General features: G+C 39.1%; 1 protein-coding gene across 3 annotated transcripts in view; it reads right to left on the minus strand.

The window, feature by feature from the left end:
- Nucleotides 1-1,947: 1,947 nt before the first annotated feature.
- The window catches only part of gpd2 (glycerol-3-phosphate dehydrogenase 2 (mitochondrial)), a 31,683-nt gene continuing 6,570 nt past the window's right edge, over nucleotides 1,948-27,060 (minus strand). The window contains exons 2-17 of one of the 3 annotated variants that reach the window (XM_022201907.2): nucleotides 26,894-27,000; nucleotides 22,690-22,861; nucleotides 20,634-20,758; nucleotides 20,456-20,553; nucleotides 19,741-19,904; nucleotides 15,850-16,014; nucleotides 15,182-15,326; nucleotides 13,799-13,992; nucleotides 12,933-13,067; nucleotides 12,675-12,850; nucleotides 9,962-10,093; nucleotides 9,600-9,758; nucleotides 7,949-8,061; nucleotides 7,797-7,875; nucleotides 7,614-7,712; nucleotides 1,948-4,076 (exon numbers count right to left, since the gene is read on the minus strand). In XM_022201907.2, coding sequence (XP_022057599.1) covers nucleotides 3,951-4,076; nucleotides 7,614-7,712; nucleotides 7,797-7,875; nucleotides 7,949-8,061; nucleotides 9,600-9,758; nucleotides 9,962-10,093; nucleotides 12,675-12,850; nucleotides 12,933-13,067; nucleotides 13,799-13,992; nucleotides 15,182-15,326; nucleotides 15,850-16,014; nucleotides 19,741-19,904; nucleotides 20,456-20,553; nucleotides 20,634-20,758; nucleotides 22,690-22,861; nucleotides 26,894-26,995 — 2,184 coding nt within the window. In that variant the 5' untranslated portion in view covers nucleotides 26,996-27,000 and the 3' untranslated portion in view covers nucleotides 1,948-3,950. Of the gene's footprint in view, nucleotides 4,166-7,613; nucleotides 7,713-7,796; nucleotides 7,876-7,948; nucleotides 8,062-9,599; nucleotides 9,759-9,961; nucleotides 10,094-12,674; nucleotides 12,851-12,932; nucleotides 13,068-13,798; nucleotides 13,993-15,181; nucleotides 15,327-15,849; nucleotides 16,015-19,740; nucleotides 19,905-20,455; nucleotides 20,554-20,633; nucleotides 20,759-22,689; nucleotides 22,862-25,181; nucleotides 27,001-27,060 lie in introns of those variants that run through there. The other 2 variants (XM_051943074.1, XM_051943073.1) reach the window with 2 other exon arrangements.

The raw sequence follows: 27,060 nt of genomic DNA on the forward strand, positions 1-27,060 counted from the left end.
TAAACGTGGACAGCTTAAATCGTCATGAATCCGCCGGTATAAACCACTTTCAGATGTGATCCGGCCGCCGCTGCGCCATAATGGCGGCCGCGGCCGCAAACGCCGATGGACAGCTTAGATCGTCATGAATCCGCCGGTATAAACCACTTTCAGATGTGATTACCACAGCGGGTTTCGCTCGTGGTGAGCGGCACGAAAAACATGACATCGTGTTGGTGCGCACGAAACCGAAACAAAAACTGACGTGACAGTTTCACGAATCCCCGTGAGACCGGGCTGAAACACACCATGTGCAGTGACCAGATGCTGTAAAATTCAGTAAAAATTGGCAGAAAACAGGAAATAGAAAGAAAGGAGAAGCTAAGAGTTACTACTTTTCACCAACAGCTGGCTAACATGCTAAAGGACAGGCTAACGCGTACTTATGTTCATCTACAGCTGGCTAACACGCTAAAGGACAGGCTAACAAGCTAAAGGACAGGCTAACACGTACTAATGTTCATCTACAGCTGGCTAACACGCTAAAGGACAGGCTAACACGCACTAATGTTCATCTACAGCTGGCTAACACGCTAAAGGACAGACTAACACATACTAATGTTCATCTACAGCTGGCTAACACGCACTAAAGTTCATCTACAGCTGGCTAACACGCTAACTAGAGGCTATTACTTAATACACAAATAGTAGGAAAGCAGATGTAGACAAATACAAGACAGCATCTCCCTGACAATAAACTGCAAGAAAACCCCCATCAAACTGCAAAGGAAAGAAAAAGTTAAGCACAAGTGCATGTAAATATTAAGAACAAAAACAGAAAAGAAATGGTATATTCGATTACTATTTTTACTGATTTTACTTGGAAGAATAACTAAATTTGATAACTAAACTGATTTTCTGTTGCTTTGACTCCAGAAACAGGCGTTGGCTGAAAGTCATCCTGAAAAAGACAAAAAACAAAACAAAACTGAATTGAAACAGCTGAAAATGAAAACAGGCCTCGTGGTTTAATGTTTTCCTTCGACGCCACTTTTGACTGATGTTCACAAGGAAACACAAAAACCCCACAAAGCTCAGCGGGGCAACCAGATACATTTAATTAGATAATTGCTTTGTTTCTCTTTCAGCGTGTTCTGACAGAGGAATATGATTCTCTTTGAGTGCGGATAAAGCTGTAATTTCATCCAAACAAGACAATCAAATCTGAGGATTTGCGTCGTGCTGCCCACCAGCGATTCCTGACGGGCGGCGGCGTTGACAGCCACGAGGGTCCTCAGAGTGGAAGGTATTGTGGAGGAACCTCCAGTGACCACACAAGAACACCTGCAGAGTTCACTGAAATGTGACTGAACACCAGTGGAACAGGAAGGCATTGAGGAAGCAGAGAGGTCCACAAAATAAAAGCTGCAGCCGAAATCTGTGAAAGGACCTGTAGCCGCGTTGGACCAGAAACACAAATGTTTTTATTTGAACAAATAAATTTAAATAAATTTACTGTGATTTTACAGCTTTCCCTGATTTTGTTAAATTATTGCAACAAAAATTATTTTCACATTATACAATAAAAACATGCTAAAATAATAAAAAAATAGTATTTTTACAAAGAAACTATTTTTTTTACTGTAGTGAAATAAAATTGAAAATTTACCTTACAGATATTTGCAATTATTTCCAATTTTAATTAAACTTACATCAAGCATTTGCAATATTTACTTTCAAACTAACCTTTACTGTAAATAAAACTGAGCTACAAATACTTTTTTAGAGGTATTTGCTGTTATTTTAAATTTAAAAATGTTTTACATTAAAAATATTAAAATATGACTATTATTTTACAGATTTCCCTGCCTTAAAATAAAACAAAAATACACTGACGAAAAGATCCTCCAATATGGCATCACGTCCTTTCAACAGGCCTCCGTTCGTACAAAATGGACGTACAACCTCGATTTTAAATAATTTCTTTATGTAATAAATGTTCATATAAATATCTTTACATTCTCAACATAATGTCCTTTAGCGTGTATTTGTGTAAAAGAAGGTTGAGTGTCATGTTGTAGGCACATGAAGGCACAGGTCATACATTCATCCACACATTAAACATGCTGTTCCAAGATTAAAAACGTCCCATAAGCAGTAAAAACATCAGCTTTGCATGCAGGGTTTTACATATCGACGTAGTGCTGATCGGCTACGAGGCCATCAGGCAGGCTGGATGTGCGACAATACGGTGATTTAACTCAACCACAAGCACAGAAATCAGAGAATAAACTCCACTTCGCTTTACACTATTTAAAGAACGCATTTAGCACGTGATAGTAGCAAATAAAAACATCATATAGTCCCGATGAAACCGCATTTCTAAGATGCCGTTCGTTATACGTTTACATTAAATCTCAGTGAGTAGAAATAGCTGCAGCAACACGCAGAAAAAGCAATAAATAATCAGTAAAAATAGAGAAGATCAGTCGAACAGTAAAGCTGGAGACCTGGACATGTAAACCTCGGTGTCGGCAGTAGTGCAAAAAGATGGAGAACACAGTAGAACATGGCAGCAGGTGTGCTTTAAGAACGTACAGTATTTACTAAACAGCACGTTTCCTGGGAATATGTCAGAATTTGGTGCTAATTGTAGGTAAAAATAGGTCCATTTAACCACAAATAAATATTAGTACAGTATTTATTAGGCTCATCTGAAAGTAAAAGGAATGAAATCCAGTGGTCGCCGCTACATGTGCTGATATTTTATGTTTTTAAAGATACATGTCGCAGATTTCATCAACTTAGTTCGGATACTGTTGGAAGCATTAATTTGAGTCCAGAGCATCCTAGCTTAGCATTAGCATGAGCCTTTTGTAGCTAGCTACACACCTAACAAAAACTCAGAGTTCATCAGCCCCCCCCCCATTGGTCGATCCATGGATAAGAGCTTCTTAGGGAAACAGTTTGACTTTTAGATGCACATTTTTCAGAAGGAAACTAATACCACTGGGCAGGTAGTTAGCTTAGCACAAAGATGGTGGAAACACAACCTGAGAGTGTAAATACACACAGAAAACAATAACATTTAATTCTGTGAGCTTTGGAAGTGAAAGAAGGCAGATTTTTATAAGCTGTTCAGTTCAGTTAGCTGTTTTAGATGTACTTTTTTTCAGAAGGGAACAATACTATAGTGCCGCTAGTTAGCTTAGCACAAAGCTGGTGAAAACATTACCTGAGACTGTAAATACACAGAGAAACCAATAATGTTTAAATCTGTGAGCTTTGGAAGTGAAGGAAAGCAAATTTTAGTTAGTTCTTTATGCTAAGCTAAGCTACTGTGACCATAACGGTTGTAAAATTAGGACAAATGTTAGGGTTCAAGTGGTGCAATCTCGAGAATGTATTCTTCCACATTTCTTTGTTTCCGAGTGTGTCTTTTTAGGCTATTCTTTAACATATTAAGCATTTCAACATGACAAAATGTAACCTCCAATTGTGGGCAACAGGGATCTAAAATATATGCTGTCTGTTTTCTATAATTAGCACCAAATTACTTTTTTTCCAGGAAACATTGGCTTATTAGGAAATATTGAACAAATAAAATAAAAAGCCGAGTTGTCGTCTGAAGACAGTATTTTCGCAACAATCAGTGTCGATCATGTTGAAAAGGAGCGCCGGAGAACGTACAAAAACAATGTTATAATTAAAGTATTAAAGGTTTTGTTTCAAAGACAATACAAAACATTGCGCTGTGAGAGGCACCAGACTCAGGAAAACATGTCTTCTCTCATGAAAAACAAATCTCAGCCTCAATCATTAGATACCGTTTCACCCAAAACACACAGAGGAGTGCGCTTGATTTGGCCAAATTCATCCTGCTGCGTGCTTGATTGCAATATTGTCATTCAGATAGCGCCATTTGCATGAGTTTCCTTTTTGCCATTAACACCTTTAAAGGAAGCAGCAGCTCAGACTCCGCCCCCGCTCCGGTCCACCGTCACTGGGCCTCTCTTATCCAGAGTCTCCTCGGCTGTTTTCATCAGGATGGCCAGGCGGCTGTCCGACACTTGTCCCTTCTTCACGGCGCTCATCAGCTGCAGAGGGAACAGCAGAGGACATGGTTGTACGACAACAGCCTTAAAAAGGTTAACGACTCGTCAGACTGAGTCGTCCTCCTTTTCATCTGTGGAAAAAAAAAAAACACCCTTCACAGCCGTCCGATCACCTTCACATCCCTGAGTTCAGGAGGTAGAAATTAAACCAGCACCAGTTTTAGTTTTCATGTGTTAAAGCTGACCATGCCGGAAAATAGTTTTATATAAATAATGTAAACAGATATCAGTGTTTCTGCACATTAATGCTGCCTGACGTCAATTTATGTTTCCCTGACTGCCAACAAATCCTGAAAGAAGATAAAAATCAAGTGTTTTAAGGATGTAATTGCATTTAAACAACTTAAAGATGGATGTGACAGCTCCTGGGAACCGAAGCCAAAACATCTCCATCGCCCCCTGCAGGCTGGTTAGAGTACAGGTAATAAGCTCCGCCCCTTTCATGTCTGCTGGTGAGTCAAAAATAACTCACCTAAAGTCAGTCTTTCACTAAATATTGTTTCTGTCATACTAAGCACATCTTATCAAGCTGATGAATATTTTTTTTATTTATTACTCCGCCAAGGAATGCAGCGGAGTTCTGTGATGATCAGCGTACATTTGTCTGTCTGTTGCCAACATTAGTCAAAAACAGACTCATGGATTTGCATGAAATTTTCAGGGAAGGTCAGAAATGACACAAGGACCAACTCATTGGATTTTAGCAGTGATGTGGCTTACAGTTTGGATTCACGGATTTGTTAAAGATTTCTGTATCACTGTGAGATAGCGGCACAGCATCACTGTAACTATGACAAGTGAACACTATATCAGCTGCCTGCTGAATATCATATGATTGTTATCCTACTACAAATCCACCGCTGTGGACTTATTTGGACTTGACCGTCAGAAATTGTACAATGACTGAGCAGCCTTGGCGGAGTGCTGCACTCTCTGAATGTTTTTTTTGTCAGTTATTTGATGGAATAAGAAGTGTTTCCAGTGAAATGTATAAATTGATTACCTCGAATGAGCTCAAAGTTGCTCCTCGTTTAGCAAGCTAAGAGCACTAATAGTTATAAAGACAACAATAACAAGCAGGCCCTACTGTCATCAGACCATTCTGTGGTGTAGAATGGTCTGACTACACCTCATTAGAATTCTGGTATAAAAGGGAAAAAAAATGTATTTCTTAAAACCAAACAAACATCTTGGGCAAAATGAGTAAATCATTGTGGTGAAACATCTGTACACATTGTTGCTTCCAGTTGTTTAGGACTATTTCCTCTGAGTTTATTAAATACATGCACATCAAGACGTATGTGTCCAAAGAGTTTTGTATTTTGTGTGAAGTGATTTTGGGAAGGATTTTAATAGCCTAGCCGCGCTAGACAACCCACGGCAACGAATTTAATTCTCTGCCAGGGTGGGTCTAGTTACCCTCCATAAGGCTCGAGGCTGGATTCTCCTAAAACTGGCCGGACCAATCACCATGAAGTGTAGAGTCAGAAGGCGGGCGTAACGAAGTGACGATAGAGGCGCGACGATTCTGACAGAAACCACCGGCGCACAATAAACAGTTATCTTTCGACTCGGCTTTGGACACAGCCCTTAAAGATTTGAAGCTAAAATTCAACTTGAAAGATAAACAAAGGACGGCACTGAAGTGTTTCATTGAGAAGAAAGACGTATTTGGACTTATGCCGACGAGATATGGCAAATCCTTAATATACCAGTTGGCTCCGCGGCTCCGCTGGTTGGGAAGCTAATGGGACTTAGCCACAATCCGCCGGTGCTCTCGGTTGTATAGACTATTTCCTCGGAGTTTATTAAATACATGCAGCATCAAGATACATACTTTGATACTTTAAGCACACTTTTCTGATTGTACTTGTAAACATTTACAAAATTAAATAATCTCAGTACCTCCTCGATCACTTCCTGCTTTTCCTAAGGACTACTTTCGGTGGCAGTTTTTTTTTTAATTTCTATTTTTTACAGGATTTGTTGACAGTAAGAAAAAGATAACATTTAACTTGCCTGTGACCTGTGTCATTTAAAACTGTACGGAGCTACCTGGTGCAGCTTTAACACTTCTCGGACCTCGTTTTAGTGTTTTTCCCTCCAGAGGACCTTATCACTACAGCATCAGTACTACCTGTTGGTTGTCCCTAAGGCGTCCACGTGCAGGCCAGGCGTGTACAAAATAAACACAAAAATACACAGATTCTGTCACACAGACGAGATAAAAGCATGTTTTTACTTTCCTTAACATCCGGCGGTAGAGGCCTCGAACAAAGGCTTTACTGTAGTGACTCTTTCCTGGGTTGAGGAAGTGATTTGAGTCTTCCTCAGGCCTCATTACACGAGCCGCTGACAGAGACTCTCTAATGAGCTTCATCTGACTTCACACCTTCTGTTTGCAGCAGCGGATGTTCAGCGCTCTCACCTCCAGCAGTCTTTTTTTTCAGGCAATTTACGTAGCAGATTTTGAGCACGCATGAGGAGGAATTTGTTGCATTTATCTGGACGATAATACTGAAAATCTGAAATAGATCTGCACGCTCAGTCGGCAGATGTGTTTGGAGAAATTTCAGAGTGAGTATCCACATTTCAGGTGACAGAGGGGAAACGTGGCAGCAGTAAGGAGGTTAAATCTGTGTGTAATGGATTCCCGAGGGTTTCTATTATCCAGCCTTTGTGTCATCGCTGCTGTTTGCTCTGCAGGTTCAAGAGGAGCAGCGGCTGACGGAGGTGCGAGGCATTAATGGCTCCTCTAATCAGACACAAACCAGTGTGAGCTGCTCTGAGAAATGTCACCGATATCGTAGCTCAGGTTGGAATTCTGTCTTTGTGTTCTCTGGAAAGTGTTTCCAGCAAAAAGCTTCCTCTCATTGCCTGTGATTGAGCCCTTGAAGCATCATTTTTCAGTTTAAATAATCCTCAAAAATGAAAAAATAAAACGGTTTCGGTTTTAGGAATTATAATTTGTGTGCAAAAAGACTGAAAAATGTATTGATATAATATTTTAGATTATTTTCACATTTCTAAAGATGAATGGACACATTTCCGGGAACTTCGGTTTGTTTTCGTTTCTTTTGTATTAGTAGAAATAAATAAACATGAATAAAATAAATAAAACCGGCATTTCACATTTCTGAATATTGTCCAAAATTCTTTAAACACATTATGATTTTATAAGATATAACAAACGTATATATAGTATCTCGGAATATTTTCATTATTTCTAAGATTGGCTTCCATATTGTTAAGCTCAGCTTGTTCTTTGTCGGGTGAAATATTCTGTAATAATTAAAAAATTTGATACATTCAGGTTTCATTCTTTAGTTAGTGCAGAAAAACAGAAATTTCTTGAAAAAGGTGACCATTTCAGGACCTAATTCTATCAATATTTTTAGATTATTTGCATAATTTTCAAGACTGATTTTTATATTTGGGGAGCTGTTTTTGTTTAGTGGACCTCAAGAAGAGCATGGAGAGCCAAATAAATAAATAGAACTGGCTTTACAGAAACCATACCTGCAGGAACTCGTCAATCTCGACCTGACCGTTCTTGTTGAGGTCCACCTCATTAAGGATTTCATGGAGAGAGTTTTCGTCGATGTGGACATTGATGCTCTGCAGAGAAGAAAAACAAGAGTTGGATCGATGAGGCGTAATGAAGACGACGGCGTAAAGACGGAAACAAGTGGAGGAACTCGCCTCTAAAACCTGCTGCACGTCCACAGTGGTGATGAATCCTTTGCTCTCTTTGTCAAACTTGTGGAAGCGTTTCTTGTACCTGACGGACACAAGAGCAGGAATTATGAACCTATGTGAGTGGAATAATGCTGATTATTTAGTCTTCTTATTACCTGATGACCTCCTGGTAGTCCAGGTTGATCTCTGACGTCTTGGTGAGCTGCTCAGATCGAGACCTGTAGCCCATCTCATGGTACAAAAACTTCTTCGCCGCCTCGAGCTCCGCCTGGATTTTTACATCAAAAAGATTGAAATCATTTCCTTGTCCATATAAAATTAGACAAATCTTCTTATGTACAGTCACTTCAGTTTATTTATTGAAGCCATGCAAAGTTTTACCTCCATGCTATGAATGTTTTAAGAGCTACAGACCCTTGAAGCACACAGACGAGGGTACAAATTTAACTTTATACGTAAGGCAGATAAACACATCAAATGTCTGAGCTGACAAACACTTCTGAGTAAAAAATGCAACCAGATCAGTTTTATATTCAATCCAGGCATCACAATCTCAAGACTGTAACTGGTTTATGTTCTTATTCCTACAACCAACTTCAAGCATCAACATCAGGCTATGATGTGTCATTTTAGTTCTTCCTGAGATTAAAGTTTTTTAAAAACTGTTCCACTTTTAGCGGTTTAAACTTCTCAGGAACAGCTATTAAAATTTTCCAAAAAGTTCATTTTCTTCGTGATATTTTGAGAAATGTTTCAGAATTCCAGCACTGAATTAGATCGTTTAGTAATATCTCTGTTTTCTTGTCAAACCTGCTCAGTCAGTTATGAAAGTGAATGAAAAATAACTTTGCTTTCTTTCAGTTTTTTGGCGTTACTGTGACATGCAGCTACATGTGGGTCAGACAACATCACTGATTAATTTCTGCATTATCACTGTTTTTGTTAATGTGAGCTCAAAGATGGGACTTTTCATGAAGGCTTCAAATTTTTGATTTTTCAACTCAATCATAATCATGCAATCCACTTGAGAAGATTCAGAATCAATGACATGATGAGGAATCAAAGTGAAAATGTCGGGTTTTTATCTTGAAACATTCTTGAGATATCGATGTTCAGACAGCCTCAAATTTCAGAATATCAGAAGGTATTTGATACATAGAGCTGAAATTTCCCATTTATCCTTAGAAATATTCAGATGTTATGCTCTGTACATTCAGGCACATCTGAGACGGTTGAGTAAAACCTGTTGAGTCTTTATTTAAGCCTCTCCTCTGGTGGTGAACAATAAGTGAGAGTTCAGCTTTCATGCTGCCTCTAAAGGCTGAACAGTGTCGACTTTTCTATTGTTCACAGATTCACCGCCAGGATTCAGAAAGCAGCAGAGATGAAACATGAAGTACGTCCTGCAATAGTAGAATCATAAAGGCTGGAAAACTGTTTCTAGGGTAACATAATAGATAGAACAAATTAATCTTTTAAGACTGATCTACAGATTTACATTAAAAATCATAAATTTCAAGAAAAAAGTTATAAAACCATGCTTTTCAGACTAAATCATAGACATAACAAGCGCAATATTAACATTTGATAATTATTTTAATGCTTTTTAAGATTGATTCTCACATGAAGACCCAAATAAATAACACGAATTGGCTCAATATTTACATTTAGTATATTTTTTTACTGGAAATCTGTTGTATTACTCCGCTTGTAGACTTACTCTTATTGTTTTTATTTAAAGATTAAATTCAGATTTGTGCTCTTTAACCTCAGCGGACTTCAGACCCCTGATCATGTGAATCCTACCGTCCTCCTCTCCTGACTCCAGTCCAGCTCTTTGCCCATAATCTGGACGATGCGAGGCAGCGCTTCGTCGGCTGCCTGCACGTTCAGGAAGCCGAGGCGAGTTCGCCGGGCGATGACGTCGATGGCGGTGCAGGCGTACTCCTTGATGGCGTACAGAACCTGAGGAACAACACACAGCGAGGACCTTTAACATCAGAGTTAAAATGACAGATTTTATTCCAACTAGCCCAAACTGTGCTGTTAGAGATCCAGTTAAACTCATTATGACTCTGAATTGTTGCTACTCTTCTAGCTGCATTTGAACAAAGTTTATCAATTACTGGGGCTGATTTATATCCTGTCTGGACGGTAAATCCTCTCACCTCGCCCTCGATGTACGGAAATTCAGACACCAGCCTCTTCCCGACAATCGGCCACCGCTGTCCGGTGACTTGAGCCATTTTGGCGACGTCGAACGCCTTCCCTCCGTACGTCGCGGCCAAATGCTGGGCGACCTACAGCCAATAAACACACAGAAAACTGTAATACCTCCGTATATTTAGCCAAAAGAGAGGGAAAAAAGAATCACAAAATATGTCATTTCTATATAAATAAATTAAGAGAACAAACGTTAATTGACACAAATAAAATTATAAAAGCACCAAAATCAAGGCAACTTTATTCACAGTAAACTACTTAATAGCAAAATTAACAAAAAATATGCAACTTTCTGTAGAAAAATGACAAATTAATAACACCACATTTTCATATTCTTTAAAACCAAAATCTCGCCTTCATAAAGGTGTTTTTTTTTTTTATCATTTATCGGTCAAACAACCCTACAAGCTACTACTTTTCTCAGACAAAATACAGCAACAATCAAGAAAAAGTTAGAAACAATATATTATTGTCACTTCTAAATGTGTAAACAGAATAAAGTTTTCATATTTGAACTGAAAACATCACAATATTTCTCTTCTGTGCTTCATATTTTACTTTAATTTTAATAAAAATGTTAAAAAAAAGATTACTTTAAAGAGACAAATGAAACGGTTTAGTCTAATCAGTAATATAAAGTCAGATCATTTTGGAAACAGCTTATAAAATCATGTTCCTGGATTGAATTATAGACGGACAATAACATTTGTAGAATATTTTCAAACTCTTTAAGATTAATTTATATATTTCTAAAAATTTTCGGAGTTTTGTTTGTTCTGTGAACTTGAGGAAAAACCTTGAAATCCAGCATAACCTGAATTGACTTAATATTCCTATTTTTTGTGGGGAAATCCAGCATTTTTAAAAAATATGTTATTACTTCACATGCAGATCTTATTTTATTTTTAATCTACAGCCCAAATTACATTTTTTCACTTTAGAATTGAACCTAAAGTAAACAGTTTAGACTGTATCGCCTGCTAAATGGTGGTTAACCGGTGTGTATAAACAAAAAATAAATCAGCGTTTAAGAAACCCCACAGCTTCAGATTGCTTGTTTGGTTTCAGCAGAACATCTTGACATTTATAACTGTAACTGATCTGTCCACTGACTCCAAACTGAACCCCGATTTTAACAGAAGGAGCATAAAACATTTTACTTTTGATCAAAATGTGTTGATTTCAGATGATATCGGTCCAAAAACTCCAGGTTAAAGCGCGTGAACGTCTTGGGCAGCTGCTGGTATTCAGATGATCGATTCCACCTCTTTGGAGTTAAACGATAAACGATAGCGCCGCTTTGTCGATGAGGTGTCGCGTGTTTACAGAACACAAGAGGCTATTTGCTATTCAGATGGCCGGCTTGCCGATCATGTGAAAGGGCAAACGCTGTCCAAATATCAACAGTGACCTTTTAGGAATATTCCAGAGAAGAGCTGCAGGAGCCTCTAATGAGGAGGAAGTTTACTGTAGGAGTTCTTCCTCCTCCTCAAACTATGTTCTACTGCTTTTAATGAAAACGAACAGGCTAATTATTGGAGAGCCGGCGTGCCCTTGCTTAATGCCACTGATAAATTGGACAGAGCGTTTCAACGTGTGTCCGGTCTTTTGTGTAGAAGAAATGCCAGCTTTGTTACAGCAGCAGCTTTAATGTCAGCTCCACTGCTGCTGCTTTTACAGGTTTGTTCAGAGATGAATGTGTGCACAGCAGCCAGTTATTCCTAAACTTTTCTTTGCCTTTAACGAAGCAGGAACCTCACAGGAGCCACAAAAATGCAGCTTTAACCGTCTGAAAATCAAAATGCAAGTTTGAAAGTCGCGTTATCTTTTAAAAAAAAAAAAAAATTCAACAAAATTACAACGCTTGAAAGGCAGGTTATCTTAAAGGAACATAAAATCGTTAAAATTACACCGTGTAACTCGGACAGAAACTGCAAAAACAGGAAAATTCTGGCGGCTTTAAACCTACCCTAATGTGCTGTTATTTTAGTAAAGTGCTTTATAGGCAGAGCCCGTCATAAAGTGCTTCTAGTAAATGTCTGTCTTTAACCCTGTAAGACCCGAACACAGAAAAAGAATTAGGAAAAAAAAATTTGCAAAAATATATAAACCCAAATATAGGAAAAAAAATAGCAAAAAAAAACCAAACTGAAATATATACATACATATATACCTAAATGTAAAAAAATTGCAACACTAATAATAATAATAATAAATAAACTCAAATATAGGAAAAAATTACAAAAGAATTTATACATACATAAATGAAAAGAAATTCTCGCAAATTTTTAAAAATTAGCAAAGATCATACATATATGAATCTGAACAGAGAAAAAAAAATTGCAAAATTATTATATATTTTATATGCTATTATATATATGTTCAATAAAATAATATAATCATAATAAATAAAACTGATGTTGCATTTGTGCAACAGTGGGTTTTACAGGGTGAAAGTGCCTGATTTTCTCTGATTTTCTCAACGTTCATAAGTTTGATTGTTCATCAGCCATGACTTACACTGTCTCTTAAATATGACAGAGGTGGAGCTTTTTCTGATAGCTAGAGGTAAAATATTCCAGTTTGTGCAACCTTTAATAGAGGCATTCTGTGCAAAGGAGGAGCTTAAAGTTGATCTAATAATAATAATAATCTCACCTCGTTCTCCAGGCCGTAGTCCTGCACCAGGCGGATGTAGAGCGTTGGCGTCCATCCCTTCGCTCCTTCCAGCATCAAACCCACCGTCTTGCAGGACTCGGCTGACAGTCCCAGAGCTTTAACGGCGGCGTCCAGCGTCTCCTCGGCCATGGACCTGTAGGTCGTCCACTTCCCACCTGAACACAGGAAGCTGAGCGTTAATAAAACCACACCCAGGTGAGGGCGGATGAACTCTGCAGCAGACTGGCAGCAGCTGACCGGCGATGGTGACCAGTCCGCTGTCGCTGATGCTGACGATGTGGTTCCTGCAGATGGACTGGGTGTCTTTGGAGCTCGGGTCGGTCACCAGAGGACGGATGCCGCTCCACGCCGCCAGAACGTCTCCTCTTCGCACTGAGGACAGCACACCGATGTATTTCATTCAGAGCAACTAAAACAAACTTTCTGTATTTATGATGAATCTGGGTGATAAAATACATCCATATACGCAAAACACTGGAGAGTCTTAGATCTAGAACAAGGTGAAGATGTGATGCTGAAATTTCTTCTGCTGGACATATTTCACAGGGCCCATCTTCATTACTAATTGATCTGTTGCCTTTTTTTCTCAAATTCTAAAGCCTGCCGGTGGGATTGAATGACGACTAAATCATTTACCAACTAGAAACAGTCAAAACAAAAACAAAATACTGGATTTTCAGCTTTCAGATGGTGACTGAAACACTAATCTGTCATCAAAATCACTTTATTCGACATGTCTCCTTTAAAAATATACAGAAAATAGTTTGCTGTAACCAGATTCTGTCAAAAAGAAAAAACTAAAAATTCTGCGCTCTTCTGTGCAAACGTGAAGCCACGAGTAGCTCAGCTGCAACCAACAGCCACGTGATAAAAATTCAGGGATTTTTTTTTGGCATCTCCAAGGAAACAACAACTATGGTGAGAAGCAGAGAAAACAGACAGTTAGAATGCCAAAAAATAAGAAAAAAAGTTAAATGAAAGGTTTATTTGCTTGATTATATATTTGTAGGGTTGGTTTCTTGGAATTGCAGCAGCAGACGCCTGAGAATAAAATGAGTGAAAACTAATAGTAAAGGAACCTAAAGTAAAGGAACCTCCTGTACCTTCGACATCAGGGCTGAGGTAGTTGCGAACCTCCCTCAGGATGAAGTTGATGTCGTCCTCTCCGGGGATGGGATGCGCCGTCACGTTGGTGGGGGTGTCGGTCGTCCCGGCGATGGTCATCTTCTCCCAGGGCAGGAAGAAGATGACGCGGCCGTCGCTGGTGGCCGGATCCAGCAGACCCATGTTGTCAGGACTGACGGGACAAAAAACAAACAAGACTGATAGCTGTTATTTTTTCATTTTATCTCAAATCACTTCATATTTTTAGAACAATTTCTGCTTGAGCCACTTCTGACCTGCCTGACATTTTTATTTCACATATGATTTATTTAGAAAGATATTAATAGAGTACTTTCAGAGACAATTTGTGCTGAAAAAAAGTTCACTTTCAGCAGGTTTTTTTTCTCACATTGAAATTTGAGGGTGTTTGAACAACAACTGAGGAACTACTAAAGATAAAAACGTGAAATTTTCATTGTTATTTCTCATCAAGTAGATAAAATAATTGAAACATGATACACACCAACTAAAAACATGATAATGCAGAAGTCAACTAGTGATATTTTCTGCATGACACAATATTAGAAAAATAAACATATAGAATACCTGTAACCCTCCGATTACCTTCAAATTTAGTAACATCTTTTATCCTTGGGGTCAGTTTGACTCCAGCAATTTTAACCTCCAGAAAACGATTATAATTAAAACTGTTCCCAAGTTTATGTGTCAGGTACTTTAAATCTGTTTGCCTACCTCAAGAGTGAAAGAACTTGACATAATAATCTAAAATTTCCCAGAAACCATTGGAAAAACCCACAGTCCCTGATAGAAATGTTGAAAGATGATGGAGTAGAAGGAACATGAGGATGTGAGACGGACTAATCGTATTACAAGCAGCAGAAATAACAAAATGAAGAGCTGCTGAAGAAGTGAGCAGCTGTTATTGTGTCTAATTTATTGTGGAAGACGAGGTGAGGAGGGAAAGGAGGCACAAAAGACGAGGAGAGAGGAGGGACGGAGACAAACAAAAGGAAAAACACTGCTACGGGGGAGGAAGAGGAGGGCAGATAGCGGCGGGAGGAAGGCGAGGGAAAAAGGGAGGAGGAGGAAAATTAGGTGGTTGGCATTTGTGTTCAAAGGGCTCGCGCTCCCTCGGGTTTCACTCAATAAGCTCAGCTGAACTTTAAAACCTCCGACTTCAACAAAACCACTCCAGCGCTGTATGTGGAGCAGAGACGACTGCGTTTAAGTGGAGGCCGGATAATAGCTCAGCATAGCTCGTATTCACGCGGCAACGAGGAAACACACCCCGATATGTATGTGTGAGGCGATGCATTTAGAACAGGAGGAATAAAATCTGATTCAGAGGACGTTTGTTGTACCTGTAGTAACCCGGGATGACGATGTGGACGCCGGCGCTCGGCTGGCAGATGTTCTGGGTTTTCTGGTTGTCCATCTTCCTCAGAGCGTCGGTGAACGGTCCGGTGGCGTTGATCACACACTTGGCCTTCACGTCGAACTCCTGCCCTGTAAACACACATTTAACCCTTCAGACTACACTTTATTAACCCTCTGGACTCCAATCAGCATTTTTTCCTCTAACTGTGGCCTCATTTTTAAATTCAGTTTGAAAGAAAAGTGTCTCTAAATACTAGACGTTTGACTATTTACATTTTTATAGCATCTACAAACTTGTTAATACTCTTTATTCATCAGCTGAAGAAAGATGTTTCACCATGATGTATGTATCTTCCAACAATTTGCTCCTCTGTTCACTGTTTTTGAGCCATGCTGCATTTATTTTATTGATCAGGTATGTCATATTTGTCTCATTTGATTCATTTTGTGTCCTTGTTTTTTTCTTTCCGTGTCTTTTTTGTGGTGTTTGTGGCACATAAAGTTCCAAACAGTCCTTAATAATCATTTTATCCTGTTAATGAGTCCCTTTGTTTCCCTTCTCTTCGACCACTCATTTACGCACAAGATGATCTTTCTAACCACAGACTTAGAGACACTTTTACACCAAATTAAATCAAACTTCCTGCCTCACCTGTGATGACATCCCTGCAGCGAGCTCCACAAACCTTCTCGACGCCAGTCTGTTGGTCTTTCGTCTTCAGCAGGTGAACCACCTCGGTGTAGTTAGCGACGGCGGCGCCGTAGCGGGCGGCGCTGAGGGCGATGGCGAGGTTCATACGGGCGTCATTGTGCTGCCCTGGAAGGAGACGGAGAAGAAGATTTGATATTTTTGTGACTTTTCATGTCGACAAGAGAAGAATAAGCTTCTCTTGACATCATCAATACTGTAATGACAGCGAAAACTTTTGCTTAGCTAGTTCATACAACTAACTTGATAAAACTGCTAAAAATAGTTCTAGTTTCGCTACGTTTTGATGCTGTAAACTGAAGAGACATCATTTATTTTTCCAGGCTTGGTAACACCTGTGAGCACTTGGGAATTTTTTACGTGTTTGTTCTAGGTTTTTCTCAATTTTTATAAAACAATCAAAGAAGTTAAACTGTTGTTTCTCTTACTATGATTTCCGTCATTCTAACTACGTTATACTGCACAGAGGATGTTTCCGAGTTCTCTCTCCTCCTTGCCATTGTTGTTTGGTCTGTTATTCTTGCCTCTTTTTGTTATTTGTCCATCTTTTTGTATCCATTTGTCATTTTTGTCTTATTTGTGTGCCTGTGCTGTTTCAACACAGTTGCAGGACTTCATATTGCACTGAAAAATGAGCCAAAATGTGAACAAAGCACAAAAAAACATCCAAAATTGCTTTGAGTTTAGCAGGCTAATATATATATATATATATAGCCAGTTTATTAGGAAAACTGGGCTAAAACCTGCAAAAATCCTCCAGTACAAGTAGCTATTTAGTCTCTCCTGATAGCAAATGAGAGGAAATAACCATAACCTTCATTAAAGTGGGATTTGCTGCTTTTTCAGGTTGTAAAATGGAAACAAATGTTCATATGTGGACAAAAAAAAGTGCATTTTTAAGCGTACATGTGATTGTTTGGAGGTTTATGGTGGAATTTAAACCAGAATCATGACGCGTGTCGTAGCTGCAGCAGCTAAACCTGCTGGAATGGCATTTAACAGAGGTATATAAGCACATCTAATTCAACGTGAGAGGATGAAGGAGAATCTGCTGTTGTCGTCGGTGGCAGCAGCCAGACAGCAGGAGAAATGGCTGCTGCTGCTCAGCCGGTCCGACCGCCGCCGCCGCTCGGAGCTCTGCACCGCCGGGAGAGAAGGTCATATTTGGAAATGTCACGGGCGTGATTGTTCCAGACGGCATAATTGGAGAAAAGACGCCCCACCCCTCCTCCACCATCCAAACCCCGTCGCACAGCAGATGATGGAGGGAGGAGAGGGAGGCGGAAATCAAACAGATGCTGCTCTGCACCAACAAGACGCTCTTTTCCCAGCCTGCAGTCAGCGTTTGTTTGGGTTCCTCAGATTCATTAGTTCACATAAATTATTGCTTTTCTGGAGTCAAAGTTGTAGTAGTGCTGTTTTTCTTGCAATTTAATCGATTGTACCGTTTTCACTGGGAGATTACTGGAATAAATACATTCAGATTCAACTATATGTGTCATTGTTCATACGTCGACTCGTGATTTTAAATCATCTCTAGGAGTGTAAATGTTGACACTGTGATGCTTGAAAGTTTGTGAATTGTTTGGAATTTGCTTTTTTTGTGCACAAATAAAACAATCAAAAGTCTTTAAAGTACAAAACAAGAAGCAAATTCAACAAAATGAGACAAATATTGTACATAAATGCAGGAACTAACTCATCAGGTTTGCAGATAAAACCTCAGCTAAGAATCTATCGCTGAAAAATAATTGTCTGGAAGCTAACCGGAAAAAGGAAGATGCTTCCTTTTACTGATTTAAATTCCAAATTCTGGTTTCTGAGTTCACTCCTCTGGTTCAGATGAATCAAAACATGTTTGATTCATGATGATGCCACCACCGTGCTTCACAAATGACATCAATTTCTGCAATGCTTTTGTTTCTCCAAACAAATGACATTATTCAAAATGTAGATCGGTCATTTTGGCATCACTAATTTTACATTTTTCTCGTAATCACGCTGTAATAATCTTCCGGTTTTGATGTCATTCTGTGCATCTATTGACAAACAAAAAGAGCTTCTAAAACAAAAAGCCTGCTGTGATTGAACATGACAAGCTGATACCAGCTGACAGTAAAAGACATGCCTCCTGAAGACACGATGTTGTTATTTTGGGTGGCGGGAAGGAAAAGGGCGCCGGCGGCTCGAAGCTCCTCACACTCAGCTGGACGCTCAGCATATGTTTGGTTCTCCGTCGTACAGACCCGAAGAGCACGCGAGCTTCGCCACCGCGGGGCAGCAAGGGCATCCGACCAGCCTGTCAACACGTTTAGTTCGGCACCAGTGGAGATGTAACGCCCTCGGGCCTGACGGCATCTGAGGCCTGCACCCTTTAATCTTCTTTTTGGACCGGTTGTGGGATTTCTGCATGATTTTATGTAAAATTAAAGTTTATTCAGACACAGAATTCACCTGAATTCAAATTTGCAGCCTTTTTTGTTAATTTTTACATCTTTTTTGTTGTTTTGTGTCTCAGTCTTTTCATTCTGTATCACGTTTGTGCCCAGTTTTGTCTCCAACACTGGAAATAATGTGGCTCTAACGACTATAGATATTTTACTATTCACATTTGGTAGCATCTCCAGAAAGATGTTTCACCATGCTGAATGTATTCTCCAACAGCAACATTCTTTGCTAATTTCGCATCACTTTCTTGGGTCGATGTTGCACAGCAGCAGAGCTTTCCTGCAAGTTTTTCTTCACAGAATAAGTGTTTTGTCTGTCCGTCCACAGATTTTCAACCAAGGGTAAATATCCTTCCCTGAACAAATAAAGGAGTCTTATGGCAATGTCAGCTGAGTTTATAATGTCCTAATTGTCTTAAGGCATATTATTGCAACACAGTGATTTAACTCTCTGAACCTAAAACCCACCAGCAAGTTGGTAAAGCAGATTATATATTTAAAAAAAAAAATCACTAAAATGACAATATTTGTCAGAACAAGAAACTATAAAAACTTTTTTTTTTTTTTTTAAATCAGATTTTTCACTTTCTGACAATTGGTGGACTAAAATCTCAGCTTAAAACCATGATAATTAATTAAAATCACTTTATTTTGCATGTGGCATTTAAAAATTCACCAAAAATTAATGAAATAAAGTGAGTAAATGTTGATTTTGTCCTCTACATCCAAGCAGTTTCACCTGCTGAATTCCAGTGAAAGGCTGCTTATCTTTTAAAAAAAAAAAAAAAAAAAAAAAGTACCATCACCAAAAATACATCATGTAACTTTTCTGCAAACTGCAAAAATAGAAAAAAGATTATTGTTGGTTTTTTTTTGTGTGTTTTAGGCAGTCCTTGAAATGATGTTTAACTTTCAGTTCTGTCTGGAAAAATTAAACCAAATCTAAGCTTCAAATTGTGATATTCCATTAAAACAAGCATGAAATAATTTAGAAATGTAAACGGGTCAATATCTGCTAGCATGTAGAGCCACAATTTATTTAAAACATGAGCCACATTAGCAGGTAGCATTTCCTTTACACATGGATGTCTAGACCACTGGATTCATTTGACAGTGAAGAAACTCAAAAATGTGACGATTTTAAGCTGAGAGAGCTGCTGCTGGTGTTTCAGTATAAATCCCGCTCTTGTATTTCGCCATTAAATTCACGCAACCCTCCCCGAGCCCATCGCCGGTTAACTCGTGCAGTTCTTAGCTTCAGAAGAGGGAAACGGCGGAAAAGGGCAGCACTGACTCAGCTGTCTTTTCATGTTTACAGATTAACAAACCAAGCGTGATTTTCAGACAAACGGCAAAAACAAAAAGCGAAAAAGAAGCCTCGACTCACCGTCGTAGTAGACGATGGCTCCCACCAGCTTGTCCTTCTTCAACATGGGGAACAGCTCCAGGGCTTTGGTCTTACTGAGGACGTAGCTGCTCTTCAGGCACTGGATCCCGGCCACCAGGTCGTACATCTTGATCCCTGCCCAGTAGTAAGGCAACTGCCACCATCTGGGAGGAAAACGCAGGGATTCGAGTCAGAAGGGAAACTTTTGTCCAACTACCAGCATGTTTCTAGTTCATTTTTACCGTCTGAAACCAAAACCTCAATGACTGATTCGAAAGACATGATACATTTTTTAATATTGCCAAAATTACACTGTAAAAACTATAAAATTAGAAACATTTGTAACACTTTTAATCACATAATAACCAAATCTCAGCCACAAATAATGACAACTCAATTAAATCACATTATTTTTATGTCTAATTTTTAGAAAATAAAACTGAAGTATGAGCATGCGCAAAGTAGAATCTCTAAAAGGAGAATCTATAGTTGGTAGGATCACCTTTTTTTCCATGTGATTTTTTAAATCAAAGACCTTTAACCTTTGTTTCTTTCTCTACTATTTATAACTTCATCATACAGCACAAGAGGCTTTTCTCAGTTCTCTCTTCTTCTAGTCATGGTTCTTCTGTTTCCATAGAGGTGTAGGATTTTATACTACAGGGAAAAACGAACCCACAGTGAGGAAAAACAACAGGAGCATCGGGTCACTTACTTGTAAACGGGCAGCATGATGGGCAGCGGCGCTGAGAGGTGAGGAGCGATCTCCAGCAGGTTGGCTCGCTCGTGTAGGGCTTCTTTCACCATCATGTACTGATAAAGGAAAAGATTAAAGATAAGAGGCAGAAGGAGACGGAGAAGAAAAAGAAGAGAACAGCGTGAGGAGGAGGAACCTGCTCGTAGTCCAGCTGCATGATGGCCTTCTGGAGGTAGCGCACGCCGCCGTGGATGAGTTTGGTGCTTCGGCTGCTGGTACCCGAAGAGAAGTCATTTCTCTCTACGAGGGCAGTCTTGAGGTCTGGAGGAAAATGACAAAACGCACTCATACTTATGGCTTTTTCAAAGGTAATTTCCCCACTTCTTATATGCATTATTACCTCCGCCAAGGAGGTTATGTGACACCCGGCGTTTGTGTGTCTGTCTGTCTGTCTGTCTGTTAGCAAGATAACTCAAAAACGCCTGGGCAGATTCACATGAAATTTTGAGGGGATGTAGACTATGGTAAGAGGAAGAGCCGATTTAATTTTGGTGGCAATCCGGAAAGGATCCTGGATTCTGGATCACTTTGAAATTTTTAGTATGTGGTCCAAAATATGACAAAAACATCATAGGTTAGTATGTCGTCAACAAACTGGAGCAAGATGTCCAGATAGCTCAACTGGTTAAGAAGGTGATTCGTAAACAGAACTGTGTCAGAGACACAGGTTCGATTCCAGCTCATCATCCTTTACTGCATGGGTTTCCTGTTTTCCTCTCTATCCTTGGCGGAGGTCTGCACTCTGAGTGCTTTTCTAGTTACCATCTAAAATCCTGTTTTAGCTCCTGTCAGACCTGCAGTCATTTCTGTTAATCTGACGACATCTGAATGTGTTGGCATCATGTGTTTCAGTACAGTACAAATCTGATGTGCATGCGGCCATTTATTAATCTTCAGAAACCCAAAATCTGCCAGCAGGTTTGAAAGGCATGTTGCCTTTTTTTTTAATTGTCAAAATTACACCATTTGTTAGAGAAAAAAACCTGCAAAAAGAGAATCAATCATCAGACTTTCAACTTTGCAGAAGTCCTGAAACCACTCGCATGTAGGAAAATACACTAAATCTAAGCTCAAAATTGGGATATTTATTCAAACAATAAAACAATAAAAAGTGAATTAGATCTAATCAAAGCAGAGAATAAATTAGCACTCAGACTGTAAAACTGTAGGAGTCCTGTTATAGTCGAACCAATTACTTTACATAAACACAACTTTGATTACAGCCCACAGACTGCAGGGCAAACGCTCTGTACATACACCAGTGACCCAGAATGCACTGGGGTTCTACACGACAAGTTGTTCTGGATTGAAATATGTCATAAATACTTTTCCAATGAAGGTACGTATTAAATAATTACGGGGAGACAGGAAATCAACAGGATGAGCTTGTTTGTTAATAACGGATGCCAAGAATGTGGAGGCCGAGGCGTGTTTTCAGCAAACAAAATCTAAACCGCATGCAGTCGTACATTAACTTCTAGATCCTCAACACTACAAACAAAATGTACCAACAGAAGCCAGTTTTACATTAAAAATTTGTCTGATACCTGGACAGGTAGAACCATAGACTGTATATAAAGATGGACGTAGCATCTGGCTCCAAAAATGAAGCCCACTTTGAAGTGTCAAAAACTTGCAATATCACGCCGTCCGTTAGGGTTGGCTCCAAAAAGCTTTTTCTCCATAGACCCCAATTCATTTTTGGAAAAAATAAAATTTGATAGACTGATTTTCTACAGCTCAGGATTTTTTTCCCGTTAGTTTTCATGGTCAAAATGAGAGATCAGGTGGCCGATCTTAAAATAAATCAATACTGAATTTTAAATAAATCGTTAAAGTTGGCGGAGCCAGGGGGCGTGGCTACACTTGATAGACAGTCTTGTCTGGAATGATTGACAGCAACAGAAGCCTCTGCGGTAAAATGTGGGCGGGATAAGAGAGTCTTCAGCTCTCAGTCTGGCCCGCCCATAGACTGGTCCTGCCCTTAGTTGCTCTCCGGTCCAGTCTTTTACGTCACTGGCTCCAAAAAATCCAAAATGGCGACCAGGAAGTAGCAAAATCCGGGCTTCATTTTCTCAGCGTTGAAACCAACGGGTGACGTCAGTTAGTTCACGCCTGGGTAGAACCAGCTGTCTGTGAGACGTCAGTGCAGCCTGAGACAGTTAAAAATGTGGAGAAGCAGCAGAACTTACTGCGAGTGACGGCGTCTAAGGCACATCCGGCGCCCGTCGCTCCTCCTCCGACCACCAGCACGTCAAACTCCTCGGTGTTCTTCAGCGCCGCCAGCTGAGCCTGTCGGGTCGGGAGCTCATCGGCGAAGGGAACCTTCAGCTCTGCTTCTGCAGCCACGTGGGCCAACCGGGCCTGGACGCGACACAAATACACGAGCAGCAGCACAAACAATCAACACTTTCAGGCCTTGAAGAGACACTTCTATGTTAATATTAGCATTTTTCTATGTTAAAATCAGTCCTTTTCTATGTTAAATTCTACATTATATTGTAGAAAAGTAAGAAAATGTGGCAACACCTTCCTTGTGGAGCCTTTTGAAACACTATAAGCACATTATTCTCAGCTCATATGAAGACGTGTGATATAACGCATACTGATGTGCAATCATTTTCATACATTATGGATTTGCTGTGTCTGGTTAATGACATTACTGTAAGCTAATAATATGCATTGTGGCGGAAGGAGCAGGACGTATGTATCTGATTTCACGTGAAGTGAGAAATGACTGCTGTTAATTGCACAGAAGGAGTTCATATAAAACCTGAAGCTGAGCACAAAACACACTCATTTTTGAAGCTGTACTTGAATTAACCACAAGAGCGACCTGTTGGTTTCAAAATATTTAAAAAATTCTGAACTTAGTTAAAAAAAAAAAAATCAACTAGAGTTCTGGATGAAAGAAAATCGAAAAATATCTTTTATTAACTACGATTTACAAATTTACGACCCATGAATTATTGTGTTTTAAGCTACTAACTCCCTATAGAGTCTGTAAACAGTCAACAGCTGGAGCTCAATGAACTACATAGTTGTTAATTATTTTAACCCTGTGAGACCCAAATATAGATAAAAATGAGCAATAAAGACAATAAATAAATGAATAAAACTACAAATAATATCAACAATAATAAAGTATATATATAGAAACCCAAATTTAGAAAAAATAGCTAAAATAAATTAAACTACAAAGAATAAATATAGTATATATATTTATATTAAAAACACAAAAATCACAATAAAAACGTGATTGTACACATTTTTTTTCCATATTTATAAATATATTGTGATCAATAACAGCAGGAACTTAATTTATTTGATCATTTCCAACAAGTTGATCATTCAACATTCGTTTAATGTTACCACAATATACTATATATGGCATCGTGTAACAGTATACTGTTTAAATAATAGAATTATAAGGCTTATTTTCTTTTTTATTTGCAACATTTTTTCTATATTTTTAAATAGATTGTGCTCAATACCAGCAGAATCTCAACCCAAACATGAAGTAAAACTTTACTAATCTGTACACAGCATGGTGAATAGGATTGTATAAATAGCATACCGTTTAAAAATTGAATTTTTTCTTTTTAACTTTACCATTTAAAAAGCCCAAATTAATGCTCTGAACTGTATTTTAATAATGGAAACTTATATTTTTATGAAAAAGTTATTTTACTGTATGTTTTGGCATCTCAGCTGCAGGGAAAATTCTTTTTTTTTTTTAACTTTTGTGCTGCTGTGGTACCTCAGTTTTATATGCCGATGTTTGTCTGTACTTTTACTCCACTTTTGATACTGTAACATTCGTTTCTTTGTAATACTTGACTACTACTACCTTCACTGTCTGATTTAGCGACTTCAGGGTGCATTTTAACAAATCTAAGATAAACCTCAAACTGGTTTTTGGAAGCTTTTCTTGTTAAAAAGTGAAATAATAATAATGTGCTTACAGTGTCTCACATCATCTTCAGCTTCCAGGTGAAGTGTTGCTCATTTAAAAAAAAAAAAAAAAAAAAACCAGGACAGATTCTGGGTGTGATTAGTAGCAAAGCAGAGTTTACAGAGCTCTGAGGGTTACTACCTGCTGCAACATGCTGCTCGAAAAACACAAAATAAATCACATTCCACTCTTGGAACATCATTTACACCCATTGTTTGATTAGCAAAATAATTAATTTAAAGAAATAATCACAACTACAATGTAAAAAAAAAAAGCTTGCCTCTGATATGAGGACGTGGAATTTCACTTCTAATGAAATATTTATTCATTTTCCTATTTAGCAGTTGAAGCTAAATGATTGCATCAAGCTGCTTTGAAGCCACCGCGGAAATTTGACTTGCAAATGGAAGCAGGCGTTTGTAATTTAAGGTCTGCAGCCTCCAAACAAGGCGATGATATAATCATTGTCTATTTTTGATGATGCACGCAGACAAACAACAGCACAGAATTAAGTGCACCCCGTAATCAAGTTAGCAGCAGCAGCAAGGCCCACGCTAATAGCCAATCGGCCGCTGTCTTGAAAACTTCTCCAAGCCATATGCCCTTGCTAAAGGAGACAAGACGGACATTCATCTCATCAGCATTGCAATTACTGGGATTAGAGGCATGCATGATTACAAACTATTGTGAAAAATAATTATATTTCATCAGGGTCGACTTCTTGCTTACCAATCCGTGCTTTGGTTGGGAGGACGGCGATGGGCAAGAGAAGACATTATCGCACCGGGACACAAAACAAAGTTCACATTAGGTTGTGCAGTCAAATAAAGAGCGGCATGCTGAGATGTGCCTAAAAATAAAGTCGGTTCAGAGGTCGCAGCTGCTCGCCGGGTCTCAAGGTGAAGTTGGTTGTTATTTGGGATTGCACGAAGACGAAGCGGAGTTTCAGGTCAGTCGCCTTTAAAACTTTATCTGTTGTTCTCCATCTGCACTGTCAGGCAGCAAATCATAACTTTATTTCAAATATCAAATGGATTTTTTTTTTTTTTTAAATCTACATGCAGCAACAATTTACTGTTTCTGACACAAAAAACAAGTATAACATAACAGGGAAAATGCTAATTGATTCCTTAAATGCTTCAGTTTCTGTTTGTAAAGACTATTTTCTGGCTTTTTTGCCTGCATTAGACAGTATAAATGGAGATATAACCTGGAAATGGGGAAATAGTCGCAATTAGGCTACAGATTAGCCTTTAGAAAGAGCTACGCTAGCCGTTTCCCTTCTATTAACAGCCTTTAAGCTAAGTTAGCTCTCTGCTAGCAGTAGCTTCAAATTTAGCATAAAGACATAATAGTGGTATCAATCTTTTCATCTAACTCTTTTCAAAAACATCAAAATTGGGTAGAAAGAAAGTCAACATGAAAGGAAAATGTTAACTAATACCTTAAATAGTTAATTTTTCTGTTTGCAAATAGCATTTCTGCCATTTTTGTCTTTTTTTGGAAAGTCTGATTAGAGATTTCCCACTACTTTCAGTCTTTATGCTAAGCTAACTTAGCTCGCTGCTAGCAGGAGCATCAATTTTTACGCAAAGACATCACAGTGATAAGAATCTTCTCGTTCAACTCTTTGCAAAAACATCAAAACGTGGCAGAAGGAACGTCAAAGTACACTTTTTTCTCAAGAAACACTACCAAAAGACACTTGAGCTTAATTTTAAATGGCTAAATAGTAAAAATATTAGGATTGAACCCTTTGATGCACAACATGGGTCAGGAGATAATCATTTTCATTGAATATGGGTCACTTTTGACCCATATTGTGCATCGAAGGGTAAAACAAAAAGGAGGAAAGAGGGGAACAGTCGAGGTGAAGCTACAGATTCGCCTTGACAAACACCAAAGCTAACTGTTTCCCTTTATTTTCAGTCTTTATGCTAAGCTAACTAGCTGCTAGCAGTACCTTCATACATGGCCTACAGAGGTTGTACAGGAGAGTCAGTATTTGAGATAAAAACAGTCGCAGTACAATTGACCTTCATGATTAAGGAGCAAAGTCATAAAACTCCTCCATGCAGGAGTGAGTAGAGTGGAAGTAAATATGTTGGGGTGGTAGCTTCCATAACACTGTAAAACCATGATGCTCTGAGAAGATCTGCTCATTTTATCAGAGCAGTTCAGTGACTCCATGTCTCCCTGCGCTGTGATTCAGTGAGAACAGAAGAAAACACACCTTTGGAAGACTAAACACATTCCAGCTTCTAGATGGGACATGCCCTCTAAGGCACACCCTCCCTGTGAAGGAGATTTCTATCCAGAAAAGCTGCATTCAGAAGGTCTTAGTGGGTCTCCAGTGGAGTCCTGTAAACTGGATCTTTATGCTCTCATATAAAACAAAGCACTGTGTAAAAGTGGCTCCTGAAGCGGCAACATCGACTCACCTGCGTCTTTCTGTACTCGATGAGCTGCGACAGGCCGAACGCAGCGGCGACCGCCCCGCCGCCGACCACCGCCGTCCGTTTCAGAGCCTTCCTGAACGCCATCGGCCCTGTGGAGGGACGACAGAGCTGCTGTGAGACTGACAGGGATCATGTGAGGGAGGCATGCA

Source organism: Acanthochromis polyacanthus, chromosome 22, assembly GCF_021347895.1.
Source record: "Acanthochromis polyacanthus isolate Apoly-LR-REF ecotype Palm Island chromosome 22, KAUST_Apoly_ChrSc, whole genome shotgun sequence".
Classification (NCBI taxonomy): domain Eukaryota; kingdom Metazoa; phylum Chordata; class Actinopteri; family Pomacentridae; genus Acanthochromis; species Acanthochromis polyacanthus.